The sequence below is a fragment of the Passer montanus genome, unplaced genomic scaffold (assembly GCF_014805655.1).
Source record: "Passer montanus isolate IOZ18808 unplaced genomic scaffold, ASM1480565v1 scaffold93, whole genome shotgun sequence".
NCBI classification, from domain to species: Eukaryota; Metazoa; Chordata; class Aves; order Passeriformes; family Passeridae; genus Passer; species Passer montanus.
Window position 1 is genome coordinate 232,307 of NW_024374701.1, and position 18,619 is coordinate 250,925.

The 18,619-nt window shown below is 57.3% G+C and overlaps 1 protein-coding gene across 6 annotated transcripts in view; it reads right to left on the reverse strand.

Annotated features, from left to right (window-relative positions):
* Positions 1-4,979: 4,979 nt before the first annotated feature.
* FOXP4 (forkhead box P4) overlaps positions 4,980-18,619 on the reverse strand; it is a 53,141-nt gene continuing 39,501 nt past the window's right edge. For 3 of the 6 annotated variants that reach the window (XM_039695899.1, XM_039695901.1, XM_039695900.1), the window contains exons 6-17: positions 18,424-18,574; positions 17,669-17,873; positions 17,320-17,424; positions 14,961-15,048; positions 13,121-13,210; positions 12,245-12,446; positions 12,078-12,154; positions 11,839-11,940; positions 7,713-7,834; positions 7,540-7,606; positions 7,002-7,168; positions 4,980-6,522 (exon numbers count right to left, since the gene is read on the reverse strand). In XM_039695899.1, the coding sequence (XP_039551833.1) occupies positions 6,378-6,522; positions 7,002-7,168; positions 7,540-7,606; positions 7,713-7,834; positions 11,839-11,940; positions 12,078-12,154; positions 12,245-12,446; positions 13,121-13,210; positions 14,961-15,048; positions 17,320-17,424; positions 17,669-17,873; positions 18,424-18,574 (1,521 nt within the window). In that variant the 3' untranslated portion in view covers positions 4,980-6,377. The remainder of the gene's footprint in view (positions 6,523-7,001; positions 7,169-7,539; positions 7,607-7,712; positions 7,835-11,838; positions 11,941-12,077; positions 12,155-12,244; positions 12,447-13,120; positions 13,211-14,960; positions 15,049-17,319; positions 17,425-17,668; positions 17,874-18,423; positions 18,575-18,619) is intronic. The other 3 variants (XM_039695904.1, XM_039695902.1, XM_039695903.1) reach the window with 3 other exon arrangements.

Consider the following 18,619-nt stretch of genomic DNA (forward strand, 5'->3'; position numbering starts at 1 on the left):
GGTTTTTTGGAGCTTTTTGGAAGCTGTGCTGGCTCTGGGTTACCCAAGGCAGTGACTTCCCCCAGTTGTGAGCAAAAATCCCAAAGATTTGGGGCAAAGCATTGGGGTGTGCAAAAATCCCAAAGATTTAGGGTAAAGTATTGGGGTGGGTAAAAATCCCAAAGATTTGGGGTAGGTAAAAATTCCAAAAATTTGGAGTAAAATGTGAGGGTAAGCAAAAATCCCAAAGATTTGGGGCAAAGCATTGGGTTGAGCAAAAATCCCATGGATTTGGGGTAAAACATCAGGGTGAGCAAAAATCCCAAAGATCTGGGGCAAAGCATTGGGGTGAGCAAAAATCCCATGGATTTGGGGCCCAGCTGGAGAGAAGGGAGGGTCCATGTGGACACAGCCCTGGAGCACCGGGGAGGAGCAGGAGAGGGGTGGGTGCCTCCTGCCGGCGTTTTTTGGGGTGCAGGAAGCTGTGCACCAGGCAGGGGTGACCCGTCCCAGTGTCCCCTCCCATCCACAGACTGGTTTTGCAATCAGACTGGGAGAGCTTTCATGTCCGTGCCAAGGGAAAAAAACAAACCTAAAAAAACTAAAAAAAAAAAAAAAGGGATAAAAAAAGTTTCTAGTTTAAAAGTTAAAATCTACAAGTGTTAAATCCATCAGAGCTGGGGGGAGGAGATAGGAACTCAAACCCCAGAGCTGGGGAGGGGGAAATGGGGACCCAAATTGAGTTGGGGAGGGGGAGATGGGAATCCAAACCAAGCTGGGGAGGGGGAAATGGGAACTCAAACCCCAGAGCTGGGGACCAAACTGAGCTGGGGAGGGGGAAATGGGGACCCAAATTGAGTTGGGGAGGGGGAGATGGGAATCCAAACCAAGCTGGGGAGGGGGAAATGGGAACTCAAACCCCAGAGCTGGGGACCAAACTGAGCTGGGGAGGGGGAAATGGGGACCCAAACCAAACTGGGGAGGGGGAAATGGGGACCCAAACCAAACTGGGGAGGGGGAAATGGGGACCCAAACCAAACTGGGGAGGGGTAAATGGGAACCTAAATCAAGCTGGGGAGAGGGAGATGGGAATCCAACCTGAGCTGGGTTGAGGGAAATGGGAATCCAAATTGAGCTGGGGAGGGGGAGATGGAAATCCAAATCAACCTGGGGAGGGGGAGATGGGGACCCAAACCCCCAGGGCTGCTGCAGCCCCCGCTGACCCCACACTCACCGAGCAGATGAAGCCTCTCTTTGCCTCTCTCCTTCCCGGGCTGGCCTTTGCTCCTGGAAGGATTTTCTGGGAGAATTTCCTCACTGAAAAGGGGCTCGGGAATTGGGAAGGAGCTGCCCAGAGAGATGGTGGAGTCCCCATCCCTGGAGGTTTTCGAGTTGGGGATCACAGACAGATCTCAGAGCTCAATACATCCGTGAAATTCTGTAGAAACTCTGAATTTGGCTTTTTTTTCTTTTTTCTTTTTTTTTTTTCCCCACAATAACCTTAAGCAAAGCAGGCCACGATAGGTAATTTCTTTTATTGCATTTTATAATGCCGTTGTCCATACAGATTACATGCAGCTAGACCTACTGTACAAGGGTTTACCGTCTGCCCACGCAGACACACGGAGCTCGGAGTACAAATACACAGCCAGGCGATTTCCTTTACACAGCACGGGGAGGGGCAGAGGCAGCCGGGGACGGAGGTTTGGGGGCATTTTTTGTTTTTTTTCTTTACACATCCGCCCCCCCGGAGCTCACCCCACCTCCCCAGCATCACCTTCCCGCCCAGCGCCGCGCAGGATGGGGATAACATGGGGAAAAAACAAACAAAAAAAATTAAAAAAAATAGGAAAAAAAGGTCGTGGAGGGGCTGGCGCTTCCCGGCGGGGGATGTCCCCAATCTGTCGCGGCTCCATCCCCCCCCAGCCCCCGGCTCTGGGCTGTCCCGACCTTCCCCAACGCTTCCAGGACAAAAACCTAGATCCAGGGAGATGCTGCGGGGCGTGAGGTTGGCCAGGGGTGTAAACAAAGCAAAGAAACCCTTTGGTTTGGTGCAGGTTCAGCTGCTGCTCCTCTCCCCCTCCCAGCACTGGGTTCTGACCCACCCCGGTCCCCAGGGTTGGGGAGAAGAAATCATTGAGGAATTAATAAAATAAAATTAAAAATAAACCATGGAAATGTAATTCCTTCAGTGGGAGATACCAGAAAAATGCCTTTAGGTCCAGGGAGGTGCCCTCAGCTGCCCCTCACAGAAGTGCCCCAAGGGTGGAGAGAAACAAGAAATAAATCACAAAAATACAGAATAAACCCCTCCCCAAAAAAAGACCAATTTGTGTTGGTGGGTCGAAAGCCAGAATATCTCTATCTCAATATATACAGACACACAATTCTGCCACGTGTTTGGTCCTTGAGCGTTTGAGGTAAAACTCGCAGAATTCCGGAAAATTCCAACCAGAAGCGAAGCAGAGGGGTGGGAAGGGAGGAGGCAGCGAGGCAGGAGGGGCCACGCAGTACCTGGGCTCAGGTGGGAGCCTGCAGGGGCTGGCTGGGGCTACGAGAAGGAATTCAATTTACCCCTGAGTTTCAAACCAGGCACGTTTCCCTTTGGAATCGTGGAATTCCCGGGGAGTGGGGGGGAAAGGCATCACCTGGAGCCACTTTTCCAAACCTGTGCATTGTGTTTCAAGGGGAAAAAACCATAAAATTATATGGATATATTTATTTTTATATATATAACATAGAGGGAGTGCTCTCGGGTGGGGCCAAGGAGCGTCGGGAATTCTCGGAGCAGAGGGGAAGGAGCTCGGGGGGTTTGGGGGGGATGGTGGTGCAGGGGGATTTTGGACGAATCCGTGGGGATCTGCAGGCCTTGGGATGGATTTTGGGGGTGGTTGTACCTCTGGAAAAGTTTAAAAAAATAATCACACCCCGGGGAGGTGGGGGAAAAAAAAAAGGGAGAGGAGGAAGGTGAAGGAAAAGGAGGAATGGGGGAAAAACCCCCAAAATGAGTGAGGGGGGCTGGAAAAGAGGGACAGGAATTCCCAAAATCCCAAAAGCCTGGATGGGGCAGAGGTTCCCTGTGGAGGGTGAGGGGTGGCCCAGCAGCCCAAAGTCTGGAAGGTTCGGCCCTTCCTGCTCCTTCCCGGGAATAAAGAAAGCAGCAAAAGGTGATAAAAGCCCCATGGCAGCTGGAAACTTGGTCCAACTTAAATTAAAGAGTGGGGGAACAAAGGGGGAAAAGAAAAGAAGGAAAAAATGGGGGGAAGGGAAAAAGAAAAATGGAAAAAAAGGAAAAAAGAAAAAGAGGGGAAAGCAGAAAGAAAAATGGAGGGAAAAGGGGAAAAGTAGGGAGAAGAAGAAAAAAAAGAAAAAGAGAAAAAAGAGAGAAAAGAAAAAATTAAAAAGAGAAAAGGAAATGGAAAAAGGAAAGATGGGGAAAGGAGAATAAAGAAAGATGAGGGCAAAAAGAAAAAAGGAAAATAAGAGGAATAAAGAAAAAATAGAAAAGGAAGAGAGGACAAAGGGGTAATAAGAGAAATAAAGAAAAAAGAAGAAAAAAGGAGAAGAGGAAAAGGGGAAAGACGGGAAAATGGGAAGGGAAAAAAAGAAATACAGAAAAAAAAAGAAAAACAAAACAAACAAAAAAAAGGAGAAAAATAGGAAAAAATAAAGTAGATGGGGAAAATCCACGGCACCACGCAGCTCCTTGGGCAGGACGGGGGGGATTGGGATGGACTGGGATGGACTGGGATGGGATGGACTGGGATGTGCGCAGCAAAAGGGGGGCTCGCTTGGTGCCCCCCAGCCCGGGGGTCTTTGGTGCCCGGCAGAGCCCGGGACGGGGCCGGGCACGGGGAGTGAGCCGGGGATGCTCCGGGAAGGAACGGCTGTCCCGGCGCCGGGAATGCTCCGGGAACGAGCCAGGAATAAACCGGGAATGCCCCGGGAATTTGCCGGGAACTCTCCACGAACGCAGCGCTGTCCCCGCTCCAGGAATGAGCCGGGAATACTCCGGGAATTTACCGGGAACGCTCCATGACCGCAGCGCTGTCGCGGCTCCGGGAATTTGCCGGGAATTTGCCGGGAATTCGCCGGGAATGCGCCGGGAGCGCTCCACGGGCGCGGCGCTGTCCCGGCTCCGGGAATTTGCCGGGAATTTGCCAGGAATTTGCCGGGAATGCGCCGGGAATGCGCCGGGAGCGCTCCACGGGCGCGGCGCTGGTCACAGGCTCGCACCGGCAGCCGCGGGCGCGGGTGACACCTAGAGGGGCTTCGGGGGCAGCAGGGAAAGGCCGGGAGCCGGGCACGGGAGAGACCCCCGGCAGCCCGGAGACCCCCGGGACACACGGGTGGCACAGGGGTGGCACAGGGTGGCACACGGGTGGCACAGGGTGGCACACGGGGTGGCACAGGGACCCCCCAGCCCGCTGGGCACGGAGGATGCGCTGGGCAAGGAAAAGGATAAAAGGATGAGGGGGGTCCAGGCTCACCCCACAGCGCCAGGAGCCCCTCGGGGGGGGTCACAGAGGGGACACACGGGGACAGGTGACCCTGACGGCGCTGGGTGTGGCATTTCCAGCCCAAAACGCGGCTCCCGCGATGCCAACGGTGACACAACTCCCTGGGAATGTCACATCCCAGGAAAACGGGGACAGAGAGGGATGGAGGAGACCCCGGGGTCACTCTGGAGAGCTCAGAGCTGGCCTTAAAAACCAGAGCAGCTCCAGGGCCACCAGAGCAGATCCCTCAGGGCCCTGCTGGGTGCCAGGACAGCCAGAGCCAGCCTGGCTGTGCCAGGGAAGGGAGGATTCCCAGGAAGGGCAGGATTCCCATGGAAAGGAATGATTCCCAGGGTAGGGGATGCTCCTGAGGGAAGGTGATGCTCCCCAAAGCCACCACGGGACACTGGGAATGCCACGCTGCCTCCCAGGAGGAGCCTGGCACTGGGTACCCACATCACCACCCCAGAAAGAAAGAGCAGGGAGAAGAGGGGTGTTTGGTTGTGTTGTTCTCGTTATTATTAATTTTTTTGTGTGTGTGTTTTGTTGTTGTTTTTTGGCATGAATACCATCTGTTCACCTGAACTACGGACCTTCTGTCTCTAAGAAATCTTTTGGTATCTTCCCATCTGGACGCAAACAAAAGGATGAAGAAAAGAAAAGATGAAAAGCACAATTTCCTCCCCCACCAGCAGCAGCAGCAGGCTCGGCTCGGGGGCCACAGCCAGATTTGGCCACCACAGGGATCCTCCAGGGCCAGCTTTGGTGACCCCCAGGTCCCCTGCAGGTGCTCAGCCGTGGGGATGTCACCCCTTGGCTCCACCACGCCCCTGGCCCAGCTTTGGGGGTGCAATGGGAGGCACAGGAAGCCTTTCCCTGAAGTGAAAGGGGAGCAGTGGCCATCCCTGCTGGCTGGGAGGTGGCACCGATGTCCAGCAGGAAGGAGGGAGCTGTGTCCTTGCTGCCAGCACTGCTGGGGATGGTCAGCACTGCTGGGATGGTCAGTACTGGTGGTCAGCACTGCTGGGGATGGTCAGAACTGCTGGGATGGTCAGAACTGCTGGGATGGTCAGTACTGGTGGTCAGTACTGATGGGGATGGTCAGTACTGGTGGTCAGCACTGCTGTGGATGGTCAGAACTGCTGGGATGGTCAGCACTAGTGGTCAGCACTGATGGTCAGAACTGATGGTCAGCACTGCTGGGGATGGTCAGCACTGCTGGGGCCAGCAGCCCCCCACCAGCTGGGGCTCAGGGAGGGTGGGCAAGCCGGGAGGCCACTCTGCTTGCCAGGCAGAGGTGACAAGGGGACACGGTCCCACCACCGCGCCGCTCCGTGTCCATCCCAGCTCCGTGCCAACCCCCACATCCAGCAGAGGGCTCAGCCCCATTTCTGCTCTTTCTCCCCCCAAAGCTGGGTGGAGGCAGCACGTGGGCAGGCCCCACGACCCCTCCATAGTGCAGAACCCAGCGGGGCACGCAGAGGTGACAGCGGGGTGCTGCCACCGCTCCCCGGGGCCCGGGCACCGCGGGGGGACAGGGGACAGAGGTGCCTTCCCTGCAGGGAGGACAGGAACAACCAACCTGCCATCCTCGTCCACCAGTCACTAACCGAGGGAGGAGGGCAGGAAAAGTCCAGCTCTTGGGGTTTTGCTTCTGCTGAGGTGGCGGGGCCAGTCCGTGCCCGGGCAGTGGCAGCGTGAGGGACACGCCAGCAGCAACGGGTTGGTGTCGTTGTCATTGTCATTGTCGTCCCAAGGAAAACCTTTTTGCTTTGTGGAAGTGCCTTGAAAGAACCAGGATAACGCCAAGGTCACCTTGGGGAGGTGGGAGCGTGGCTTGGTCTCCGTCCAGGAGGGTGGGAAGGGTTTTCCCCTCGGTGGGGGAGGAGGAAGGAGTCCTTAGGACAAGTCTTCCACCGGCAGCTCCTCCTCCAGGTCCCTGTCGTCCTGGATCGTCACATTCTGGTTGGTGCTGGCCATCAGTGACACGGGTCTGCTGTCGTCCTCTGCCTCAGCTGGCTCCTCCTTCACGTGCACGGGGTGGCTGTGGGGAGGGGGAGCCTTCAGCCTTGGGGGGTGGGCACCACCAGCCAAAATTCCCTGAATTTTCTGGTCCAGAACCCCCCTCACCCCCCTCACCCCTGGGAGCAGGAGCCCAAACTGCCCTTGCTCTGAGAGCTGCCCTCAAAGCAGCTCCTGGTGGCTGTGGGGAGAGGGAGCCTTTAGCCTGGGGGAGTGGGTCCCACCACCCAAAACTCCCTGAATTATTTGATCCAGAGCCTCCTTGCCTTGGGGACAGGAGCCAAAACGCCCTTTACCCTGAGAGAGTGGGTGCCACCACCCAAAACTTCCCAAATTTTCTGGTCCAGAACCCCCTCACCCTGGTGACAAGAACCCAAACCCCTCATTCTGGTGACAGGAGCCCAAACCCCATCACCCTGGCGACAGGAGCCCAGAGAGCTGGCAGTGCCCAGCGTGCCAGCCCCCCTCAGCACCCCAGTGCCCTGGCAGGGCCAGGCTGACCTGTACTGCTGTGGGGACAGGCGGGGGCTGTTGCTGCCGTTGCTGTTGACCTGCTCCACGGTGCTGCTGACGTCGTCGTGGCCCACGTGCAGCATGGCACTGGCCGAGCTGGTGTTGATCATGGTGGGGCTGTTGAGCAGGGGGAAGCTGCTCTCTGCCAGCGCAGCCTGTGAGGGGAGCACGGATTGGCATGGAGTTTGGGTTGGAAGGTTCTTGAATCACATCTCATCCCACTCCGTCATGGGCAGGGACACCTTCCACTGTCCCAGGTTTTTCCAAGCCCTGCCCAGCCTGGCCTTGGACACTCCCAGGGATGGGGCAGCCACAGCTGCTCTGGGAGTCTGTGCCAGGGCCTGTCCACCCTCACAGGGAATGAATGATCTCTTCCATACATCAAACCTCAATTTCCCCTCTTTCAACTTGAACCCATCCCCCTTGTCCCTCATTTCCTGATGAGATGCAAGACCCCAGTGGAGAGCAGGACTGTGGAGGGTTGAGTGTCCCCGTGTCCCTGTCAGGACCAGGGCTGGGTCCTTACCTGGTAACTTGCATTAAGTGCTCCATAACCGAGTCCTGAAATCATATTTTTGACTAAGGTGGGACTCCTGCAGGAAGAGAGAAAGCAGAGGGATGCAGGGCTGAGCATTCCCAGCCCGGGGACCGGGCTGGTGGCAGCTCTGGGGCTGTGTCCCACGGGGAAGGAGCACCCACCCTGTCATCTTTGGTGGCCTTCTCTTTTGGTACTCGTGCTCGTCCACGGTCCACACGGCGCCCTTGACGTTCTCCACGCGCACGAAGCACTTGTGCAGGCTCAGGTTGTGGCGGACGGCGTTCTGTGGGCACACAGGCCATGACCTCAGTGCCACCCCCTCACCACCCTCCTCCCTGCCCAGCCCCACGGCTCCTGACACCCAAACGCTCCCCAAAGCCCCCTGGGTGCTCCCTGACCCCTCTGGCACTGAGTGGTGACTGCTTGGAGGACTCTGGTTTGATGCTGAGGACGGTGGGGACACGGTGGGACAAGGGCCACCAGCTCTGCTGCAGCTCTGGTGATGCTCAGCAAAGCCAGCTCCTCTTTGCCTTCCTTTTTCTTCCCCCCCACCCCTCCCCTGCCGTTTTGGTCCTTTCCCTCCCTTTCTTCTTTACATCGACCATCTTTACATTTCTAAATGTAAAATAAAGAGACACACACGTAGGCAGACAGCGCAGCCCCGAGAGATACCAGCTCCCTTTTCCCCTTCCAACTCCCTGCCATTTGCTACTGCCCCTATTTCATTACCAATTTTAATTTGCCTCTAATTAAATCCTGTGTATTTTTCCGACTCACTTGCTAATCCATGAGGGAGGCAGGAGGCTGGAGTGGAATCTCTCGGAGCTATAATTACAAAGGGCCTAATCACGCCGGGGCTCTGCCTTTGAATAAATTTCCTTGCATTAAGGTTCTCAGATTCTCTGCCTTGCAAATGAGAATGACCCCAATTTCAGGAAGTTGGCCTCGGAGGGGTTTTTTTTCTCTCCTTTTTTTTTTTTTATTTCGAGTCCTGATTCGTGATGAGAGACTAATTCGTTACGCTAAAACATTAACAGCAATTTAAAAGGTCGAACGGGGGCTGTATAAACAAAGGAGCCTGGCCAGCACAACAAGGCAAAAGGAGACACAAGGACTGAGCCTCCCCCGTGCCTTCGAGTGCCAGAGCGCCCAGAGCTCAGCAAATGGCACCAGCATCGCCCCTTGGCTTAGAATTTGAGGAGAAAAACAAAGCTGGGCTCTTCCCTTGTCATCCATTTGTCCATCCATCCATCCATGGATCCATGGATCTATCCCCCATCCACCATCCATCCATCCATCCATCCATCATCCATCCATCCATCCATCCATCCATCCATCCATCCATCCATCCATCCCTCCCTCCATCCCTCCGTCCATCCATGCCATGGTGCCAGGGTCACACGGTGACAAGCAGCAGGGACAGGCTCCTCTCACCCCTTGGGGACACTGCCAGCAGCTCCCAGGCTCCCTGGGGAGGGCGGTCCAGGCCCAGCTCGGTGGGATCTTGGGGGAGCCCTGGGTGCCAGCAGGACCCTGACTCCTTGGTGAGGCTGAAGCCAGGCCCCGTGTCCCAGCCTTGTGCCACTGCCACCCAAAGGGACATGCTCCCTTTGGGCCATGCCCTGGCACAGGGCCTGTGGCACCCCTTGGCCCCAAACTCTGCACTGGCACCACCCCGACGGGGGGGTTGGGATGCAGAGAGACATCCCAGGAAGCCCAGGAGGGACCCCAGGATGGACAAGCCTCATCCCCGCTCTGTCCTGGCACTGTCCCTGAGCCCTGTCCCCTGTGGGCACACGCAGGATGTCCCTCCCTGCCAGGCAGGGTCCTGCCCACACCCCCTCCTTCCCTTTGCCCAAAAACTGCCCAGGCTGCAGCCAGGAGCGTGGCAGAGCCAGAACCTCCCCTGCCCAGGGTCCCCTTTTTGCCCTGGTGACACCCCCTGCTCTGAGTCACCGGTGAGGATGGGCCTGGGAAGGCTCAGGTGGGGATAAAATAAAATAAAATAAAATTTAAAAAAAATAAATAAAAGAAAATAAAAATGAAAATAAAATAAAAAATGAACATAAAATAAAATAAAAATAACAAAATAAAATAAAATAAAATAAAATAAATAAAATACAAAATAAAATAAAATAAAAATGAAAATAAAATAAAAATGAAAATAAATAAAATAAAAATGAACATAAAATAAAATAAATAAAATACAAATAACAAAATACAATAAATAAAATAAAATAAAATAAATAAAATATAAAATAAAATAAAACAAAATAAAATAAAATAAAATAAAATAAAATAAAGCCTGGCAGTGGGCAGGGTGTGATCCTGCACCCCTGGAGCCCGGCATGCCCCATCCCTGTGCTGCTGCCATGTCCCAGAGCAGGTCCCAGGCCACCCCCCAGTTTGGGGGCAGAGGGGACGTGTCCCCCGCCTCAGCCTGGCTGGGTTTGTGTTCCCAGGCAGTGTTTGCTCAGAGCCAGGCCCAGCTGCTCTGTTTGCTTCTCATCTCTCTCCTCTAATGATGTTTGCTCTGCACCCTCCACCCTCCCTGGGCCCTGCTGGGGTCTCCCCGTGGCTTCCCCACCCTGGTCCCAGCACTCCTGTCCCATCCCAGGGGGGAGCCACAGGAAAAGAGGGGAAAACCCCAGAAAAGTGGGTTTCAAGGAGAGGAAATAAGTTATTTTTTTCCTGTGTATCCCCCTCCTTCAGAAGCCTGGCCTTGGGCACTGCAAATTGTGAAGAGAATTATTCCCCCCTGCCCAGATCTTTTTAATCCCCTGCCATCCCTTTTTGGTGGTAGGACAGGAAAAAATAAAGACTAAAAAAAGGGAAGCAGAAAACTGAGGGATGCCCTTCTCTAACTCTGCCCTTGCTAACACAGGGTATGTGCAAACTGCAAAAAACCCCAAAATCTTTATTCCTTTCAGCAACAAAAAGGCAGGAAAAAGGCATTTTCACCTGCCATTATCTCATTGCAGAGGAGGAAACTGAGGCCCTGGGGGCAGTGATGGCCAGAGAGGGCTCTGCCCCACTGCTGCCACCCTGTCCCCATTCCAGGGGTTTGCCAAAATGCCTGAAATCCACCCAAAAGTCTCCCATGGAAGCAAAGCCTGGATCTGCAGCCCGACACATGGGGGCCCTGAGCTCCTGGAGAATGGATTCCTCCTCCTCAAGCCTCTCCAAAAGCTCCATCTCACTTGCACCTTGCTGATTTTAATTATTTTTATTTAAACTAGCAGGTTTCCCTCTGCCACCTCGCTCCTTGCTGCCCTGAGCAGGAGGGAGCTGAGCTGCCTCTCAGTAAATATGTGCAGCAGGAAACAATAAATAAATAAATCTTCCCTGGCTGAGGCAAGAAGTGAATCACAGAATCACAGAACTGCTCCTTCCACACCCCCTGCTCCTCTCAGATGGCTTTTCCCAGCTCTGATTTCTAAAAAAGCAAAAGGGGAGCAGCCCCAGCACTCATGTGCTGCCCCAAAATTCACTCCAGCAGCCCAGGCTGGTGACAAAACCACCTCAGGGACAAAAACTTTTGTCTGTGAGAGGCTGGGGGGACCTGATGGGCACAGACAGCTGCTTGGGGGGTGGCAGAGGGGCTTCCCTGCTGCTGGTCCCCCTGCCAGCCCCTCCATCCCAGCCACCAGCAGTGTCACCTGCCCCCGGGTTATCATTAACCTTATTTGCTGTTTCCAGTCTCTCACTCCTGCCTCTGCCTTTGCTCTGCACAGAAAATCCCTGGATTTTACCACACAGCCCTTTGCTGTATCCCACTGCAGGCATGATGCATCCCCACAGCCCAGCGAGGCGTTTTGGGGGGCAGAAAAAGTGGGATTTGGTCCTAAAATTATTTCTCACACCATTTTAGAGCTGGGCAATGAATTGGTCCTTGAGCACAGGAGCATCTCCTGCAGCAGCCAGGCCTGGGGTGGGCTGGGGTGAGCCCAGGGTGGGCTGGGGTGAGCCTGGGTGGGCTGGGGTGAGCCCAGGGTGGGCTGGGGTGAGCCTGGGAGGGGTGGAGGTGAGGCCTGAGTGGGTTGAGGTGAGCCTGGGATGGGTGGAGGTGAGGCCTGAGTGGGTTGAGGTGAGCCTGGGATGGGTGGAGGTGAGGCCTGAGTGGGTTGAGGTGAGCCCAAGGTGGGCTGGGGTGAACCAGGATGGGATGGAGTCAGCCTGATCTGGGATGGGGTGAACCCAGAGTGGGTTGGGGTGAGCCTGGGGTTGATGGGGTGAGCCCAGGCTGGGCTGGGGAGAGCCCAGGGTGCCAGGCAGGGGTGCTCTCACCTTCCAGGTGGCTGTGTTCCTCCGGAAGTAGGCGAACATCCGCGTGAACCAGTTATAGATTTCATTCAACGTTAGCTGCCTGTCGGGGGTCTCCAGGATGGCCTGGGCAGCCAGAGAGGGGACAAGGCTGTCACTCGTGGGGTTGGACACCCGTCCCGAGGGGCAGAGCTGGGGTCCAGCAGGTGGGGGGGCGCTGAGGGAGGGTTTTGGGGCGCAGAGCTGGACCCCGAGGCTCTCACCTGCCGGATGAGCGAGGCGTACGTGAAGGGCGGCCGGACGTCGGCGTTTTTGTAAAACTCGTGATTCTGTGCAAGCTCTGCAGGGGGACAACAAACAGAGGGGGGGCTGGAGTGAAGGGACCCCCTGAGCCCCTCAGGAGGGCGCTGAGCCCCAGCCCGGAGCTCACCTGAAGAGATTGGGGTGCAGAACTTCTCCGAGTTCCTCCTGCGGATGGGCCCCACGCTGTGTAAAGTGGAAGAGCTGATGACGGAGGGGCCCTGCCGCAGGGGGGTGATGGGCGCCGTGGCCGACGTGGGGGGATGAGGTAAACCGTCAGGAAACGTGTCAGAAGTGCTCTTGGAGAGGGTGGCACTGGAGACCAGGTTCAGCTGCGGGGACACGCACGGAGGGAAGGGGTTGGGAAGGCTGGGAGAGCCCCTGGGGACACCGGCGGCTCCGGAGGAGGTGGGGAGGGGATGGCAGGGGGGAGGTTGGTGGGCTTGGAAAGGGTGGGATGCAGCCAGGGGGTGGGGATGGACCCGTGGGATGGGGATGGACACATGGGGTGGGAATTCACCCATGGGATGGGCATGAATTCGTGGGATGGGAAAGAATCCATGGGATGGGGGTGAATTTGTGGGATGGGAATTCACCCATTGGATGGGGTGAACCCATGGGATTGGAATTAACTCATGGGATAGGGTGAATTTGTGGGATGGGGGTGCAAGAGTGGGATGGGATGAACCTGTGGAATGGGGATGACTCCCTGGGATGGGAATTAACCCATGGGATGGGGGTAAACCCATGGGATGGGGATGAACCCATGGGATGGGAATGAACCCATGGGATGGGGATGAACCCATGGGAGGGGGATGCACCCGTGGGATGAACCCACAGGATGGGGATGCACCCACCCCATGTCAGAGCTGGTGGAGCAGCTGCATTTGCCAGAGGGTGGCCAAGGCACATCCACCCCCCAGAGCCCAGGCAGGTGACCGTGCACAGGGCAGGGAGGGGACAGCAGCCGTCAGGGAGGGCACATAGAGGGCAGGAAGGGACTCACGCTTACAGGCTGGCTGAAAGGCTTGGGCTCTGAAGGTCTCATGTGAAGGTGAGCCATCATGGCTTGGAGACGCTCGCTCTCCTTGGCCAGCTGGGGGAGGCAGGAAGCAGGACAGGGATGGTCACACAGTGCCAAAGTCACCACGGAGGCATTGCCATGAGCCCCCAGACCTGGTCTGGACAGGCAGCAACCCCCCAAGTGCCACCTCCTGCCTGATGCTGGCTCCTGAGAGCCCCAGTGAGGGCTGCTGCACCCACCATGGTGGGCACAGGGACCACTCCAGCTCCGTGTGTGCACTGGGGGAAAGATCCACAGAGCCATTCCCCGAGCCCCCAGGCTGCCACCCACCAGCAGGGCCACCCACAATAGCCCTGGGCGCTCTTGTCCCCGTGCCTGCTGTCACTGCCCTGTCCCCTGTGCCTCCCCAGCAGCTCCCTGTCCATCGGTCCATCCATCCCCCAGCGTTCCCACATCGCTGTAATTGCTCCCTGCCTGTTTACTCCCTGCACTGAGCAGAGGCTGAAATATTCACTGTGGCACCAGGAGAGATTTTGAGCCCGGCGGAGCCGATGGGATCTGACACCCCACTCCCTTCCCGTCACCTTCCCTTTCCACCGGGACCCCTCAAGCTTGGGGGAGTCCCCACGCTCCAGCCAAGCCCCCTGGCAGAGCTAGGCGAGGAAGGGGTTAAAAGCAGGAGTTTGCAGCAAGTTTGGAGCAGCTCTGCTGCTTTCTGCTGCCGCGGTGCTCATTAGAGCTGACAGCTCTCCCCTCGTGATGCAGCCGGCACAGCGGGAGCTCCGCGCTCCAAACTTTCTAATTGGTGGCTCCGTGGCAGGTTCCTCTCTGCACACACAGCTCTGCTCTCGCCCTTCAGCTTTTTTTTTTATATTATTATTATTTTTTCCCTCCTCCCCTTTTCCTTTCCCTCCCCTCTTTAAGCCCCAGTAATTGCTTTCAAGCTCTGGCTTGAGGCGAGGGGATGGATGGACAGGAGGACACAGCCTCCACTCCCACCCGGGTTTGGATGTGTCCCCCTGTCCCACAGCCCCTGTGAGGCCCCTAATTCTGGGTTGGGGGTCCCAAGGGTGCTGCACATCTCGTCCTGCTGTGTGCTGGGCCAGTGTCCCAGTGTCCCCTGTGGTGTCACACACAGCCACAGCCACACACCACACTGAGCCCCTGCCACCCCCAGGCACTGTCCCACCATGGGTGTGACCCCTGCCACCCCCAGGCACTGTCCCGCTGAGCCCCTGCCAGCCCCAGCACTGTCCCACCACGGGGGTGACCCCTGCCAGCCCCAGCACTGTCCCACCACGGGGGTGACCCCCTGCCCCATCCCATTTTCCAGCCCCCCCATTTCCTCCCCCTTTTTCCCCCTCTCTTCTCCGTTAACTGAGTTAAGCAGAGCACTCTGGGGGCTCAGAGAGGCTGGGAAAAAGCACTATTTAAAGAACTGCCTGGCCAAAAATAGCACCCCAAAGTTGGGCTCCAAAGACCACGCTCAGGCACCAAAATAAGTGGCCTGGTTTTCAAGCAGCCCTGTGGCTCCCAGGGAGGTGGCACAGCCCATGTGGGGACAAACCCTCCTGCCTTCCACATCTGTGGCACCTCCTTTCACCCACAGGACACTTTGGGATGAGAGGGGAATGAATTTGAGGGCTTGATTTCCAATGGTGCAGGATTCCTCTTTGGGATGGGTGCTTAAAACAAGTCCCCACTTGTGTGGTTACAGTCCCCAACCCTGTCACCCTCTCCTGAGGGGGGCAGCTGAAGCACAGGGTGACAAAGAGGTGGCTTTTTGTCCCCGTGGCCGTGGGGGCTGGGGTGGGACACCCACCTGTATCTCCAGCTGCTGTACCACTTGCATCTGGACTCGACACTGGGCCGTGCTTCGGTCATCAAGTGCATGTTCTGTGTTGAGGTGTCTGGGGAGGAGAACATGGAGGTTTGGTTAGGCCTGGGCATGCCCAAAACTCAGCCCCTCTGCTGGGGCCACACCTGGGATCAGCCCTGACCTGCAAATTGCTCAGGGATGCTCCTGCACCGCTGCCCAAAGCGGGGCGAGCACGAGGGAAACTGAGGCACGGAGGTGACTGAGCAAACCAGGCTGTGGCAGCACCCCAAACCTGGGCTGGAGGACACTCAGCCCTTCCCCAGGCAGCCCTGGGGTGTTCAGGAGCAGCCTCAGGCAGAGGGAAAGCCCGTGGATGTTCCTGGAGCAGCTGCTGGCAGGAGGTGCCAGGAGGACCTGAGGAGCAGGTTCCCAGCACAAAGGCAGCGTCATGGGAGGCTGCCTTCCACGCTCTGAGGGAAGCCCTGGGGGCACAAGGTGGCATTTCCAGGCTGTTCCCCATCCTGCCTGGTGTTTATGAGGTGTCTTGTTTAGGAAGCACCAGGACCTTTGGTCCTCACTGCCCTCCCTCCTCCCCAGGGAGGGGAAGGGCTCCTGGTGACAGAGCTGGCACTTGCTGCACAGCCAGGGACACCCTGGCATCACCTCGCCCCCAAACCCAGCAAAGCACCAGCCTGGGGACACAGCCAGCCCTGAGGATGTCACAAGGCCAGGCCATGTCCTTGCTGGGGGGGCACAAACCCAGGAGGGCCTCACTGGAGAGTGGGATGGTTTGGAGAGGGATTATGGGGAAACACCAAGCTTGGAACACCCCAAAAGGTGAGGCTGGGGGGTCCCAGGGGCCGTGTGCCAGATGCTCCCCAGGACTAAGGCTGAGACAGCCCAGGAGAAGGCGCCTCAGCCTCCCCAGGCTGGCTCTGGAGACAGCAGGAGTCTCACCCTGCTGCCTGCGAGAGCCCCGCAGCCCCGGCGTGCTCAGACAAGCCAGGGAAGGAGGCCCTGCTGCCAAAGCCACCCGTGAGCAGAGCCCCCAGAACCCCAGCCCTGCCCCTCTCCCCGCATGGCACAGCCAGGGCACGGCTGCTTCTCCAGGGCAAAAAAGCTATGGGATCCCAGTGGGAATGGAGGCATTTCCAGAGACCCCCATCCTTGCCCACTACGGCCACGCTGCCCCTCCCAGCCCAGCCCAGACCACCCCAGCTGCCCACAGGGATGCCCAGAGGAGGCTCCAGGCTGGGCTTGGCTTTTGGGAGCTTTGCAAGTTTTCTGTCTGTCTGTCCCACACCCCAACTCGTGCCCATGTTGGCAAGGAGGGGACAGAAACCCTTCCCCAGTGCCCAGGGGGGCAGGAAGGGACCCTGGCTGGCACAGCACAGCTCTGCCAGCCCCGTGACCCAGCTCTGGGCATTCCCTGCCAACTCCAGCTCCAGCTCCCACCCTGGAGCTCTCTCATCTGCCCCGTGCCACTGGAACATGCCCTGCCAGGCAGCAGGAGATGCCTTATCTGGGTTCACCCCATGACTCAGAGGCAGAGCAAGGAGGAACACAGGAGGCTGAATCATCCTTCACTCATCCCCGGGCTGCCTTCACACCTCCTCATCCTCCCGGGCAAGGCCTCTAATGGCTTGGCACAGTCCAAGGGATGTTCCCACCAGAGCCAGCCCTCAGAGGGTGGCAGAGGATGGAGGATGAGTTTGGAAAACCCCAAAAGCTGCCCGCTGAGGAGCCTGTGAGCAGACAGCCGGGGAGGCGGGGGAAGGAGCCCGCCAGCCCGTCAGCTCCTTCTGATGTCTTTGCTAAAAATCCTGGCTACAAAGAGATCTAATTGCAAATGAACTAATTAAGTAAACCTCTGACGAAGCGTGAAAACAATTTGTTTGACCCTGACGCTAGCAGAGGGCTCTCCGACAGCAGAGTTAATCAGTCAGCGCCGAGCCCACAAGCGGTGTCAGCGGTGCCATCTGCCATCTGCCGCCTCCCCCCGTGTCCCCAGCAGGGCTGCCAGCCCCCCTCGCCGGCTGCCGGCGCCTGCCCGGGCTCTGGCCTCCTCCACATCATTCACTCAGCCCATGGTTTGGCTTGGAAGTGCTCACAAAGCTCATCCCATCCCACCTTTGCCACGGGCAGGGTCACCTTCACTCCAAGCCAGCCCGGCCTTGGGATTTCCAAGGATGGGACAACACCAGCAGCAACTCCTGCTGTGTCTTCTCCTTCTCCATGAGGTCATCTAGCTCAGGGTACACATTTTGGGATGGCTGAACCCACTCCCAGGATGTTCCCCTCCACCAGCTCCATTCTGTCCCAGCTGAGACAGAAGCAGCTGCCCCAAAAAGGTGACACTTACTTGACAAACTGCCCCAAGTCCTCACAGAGGGTTTCGCAGCCAGGCCACTTGCACTCTCCGTGGCCGTAGAGCGGGTGGGAGCCGGGGGTCTCTTCGTGGGAAGAGCTGCACAAGAGGGAAAGGGGCCTTCAGGTGGGGCAGATGGGATGTTCCAGCATTCCCAGGCATGGGGACAGCCCTGGGACACCCCACAGTGACAGCTCCCTGCCCTCTGTGGGTGCAGCAAAACAGTGCCAGGCCTCTTTTATGGGGAGGGCAGAAACTCCCACCCCTCCCAGCCCTGTGGGTGATGGATCCCAGCCCCTCCAACAATAAAACCACAAAGTGCCAGGGCCCGACCCGACTCTACCTGTCCCTTCTCGGCGTGTGCATGGTGCTCTGTCCATTGGGCAGAGGGTGATGGGAAATGGGAGGCGAGACCTTGGCGGCCGAAAACGAGGTAGAGTTGGAGGTGTTGGTGGTGAGGTCAAGACCTTCCTGCTTAATGCTGTCCTCCACGGGCTGCGTGGCCGTGACCTCCTTCCAGAGCTGCTGGAGGTCTGAGGGACAAACAGCTGTGGCACAGGAGAGAGTGACCAACGTCAGCAGGGACACGAGGCAGCACCCAGGGCTTCCTCCCTGCTCCCTGCCTCCCCAAATCTCACCCAGCACAGGGAGAGCATCACCTGGAGCTGGGCACAGCAAAGGGAGGCTGCACAGCCCCATTGGGAAACCCAGACCAAGGCAGCTGCAGCACTCACAGAGCTGTTCCCAGAAGGGACAAGAGCCTGGCTTCCCAAATCCTGGCACCCTTCTGCCAGAGGAAGAGGTGTTCCTAATCCTGGCACCCCCCTGCCAGAGGAAGAGGAGCCCCAAATCCTGGCACTCCTCTGCCAGAGGAAGAGGTGCCCCAAATCCTGGCACTCCTCAGCCAGAAGAAGAGGTGTCCCAAATCCTGGCACCCTTATGCCAGAGGAAGAGGAGCCCCAACCCTGCACGGCTCCAACTGCTGACACCATCACCCCCCAAACTTTGGTGGCATCACAAAACCCAACAGCACAGCCCCTCCCCAGCCCCCCTCAGCCAGGCTACAGCCCAGGAACCCCCCCGGGCCGTGGTGCTTACCTTGGGGCAGGGTCTGCAGGGGCACCGTGCCCTGCCCCGGCGGGAGGCTCACCAGGCCCTGGCGCTGCAGGTTTAACAGGTGCTGCTGCTGGAGCTGCTGCATCTGCAGGAGCTGCTGCTGGAAGGCCAGCTGCTTGTTCCCCAACGGCTGCTGAGACAAAAGGAGGGACAAATCCAAGCTTTACTGCCGGCCTGG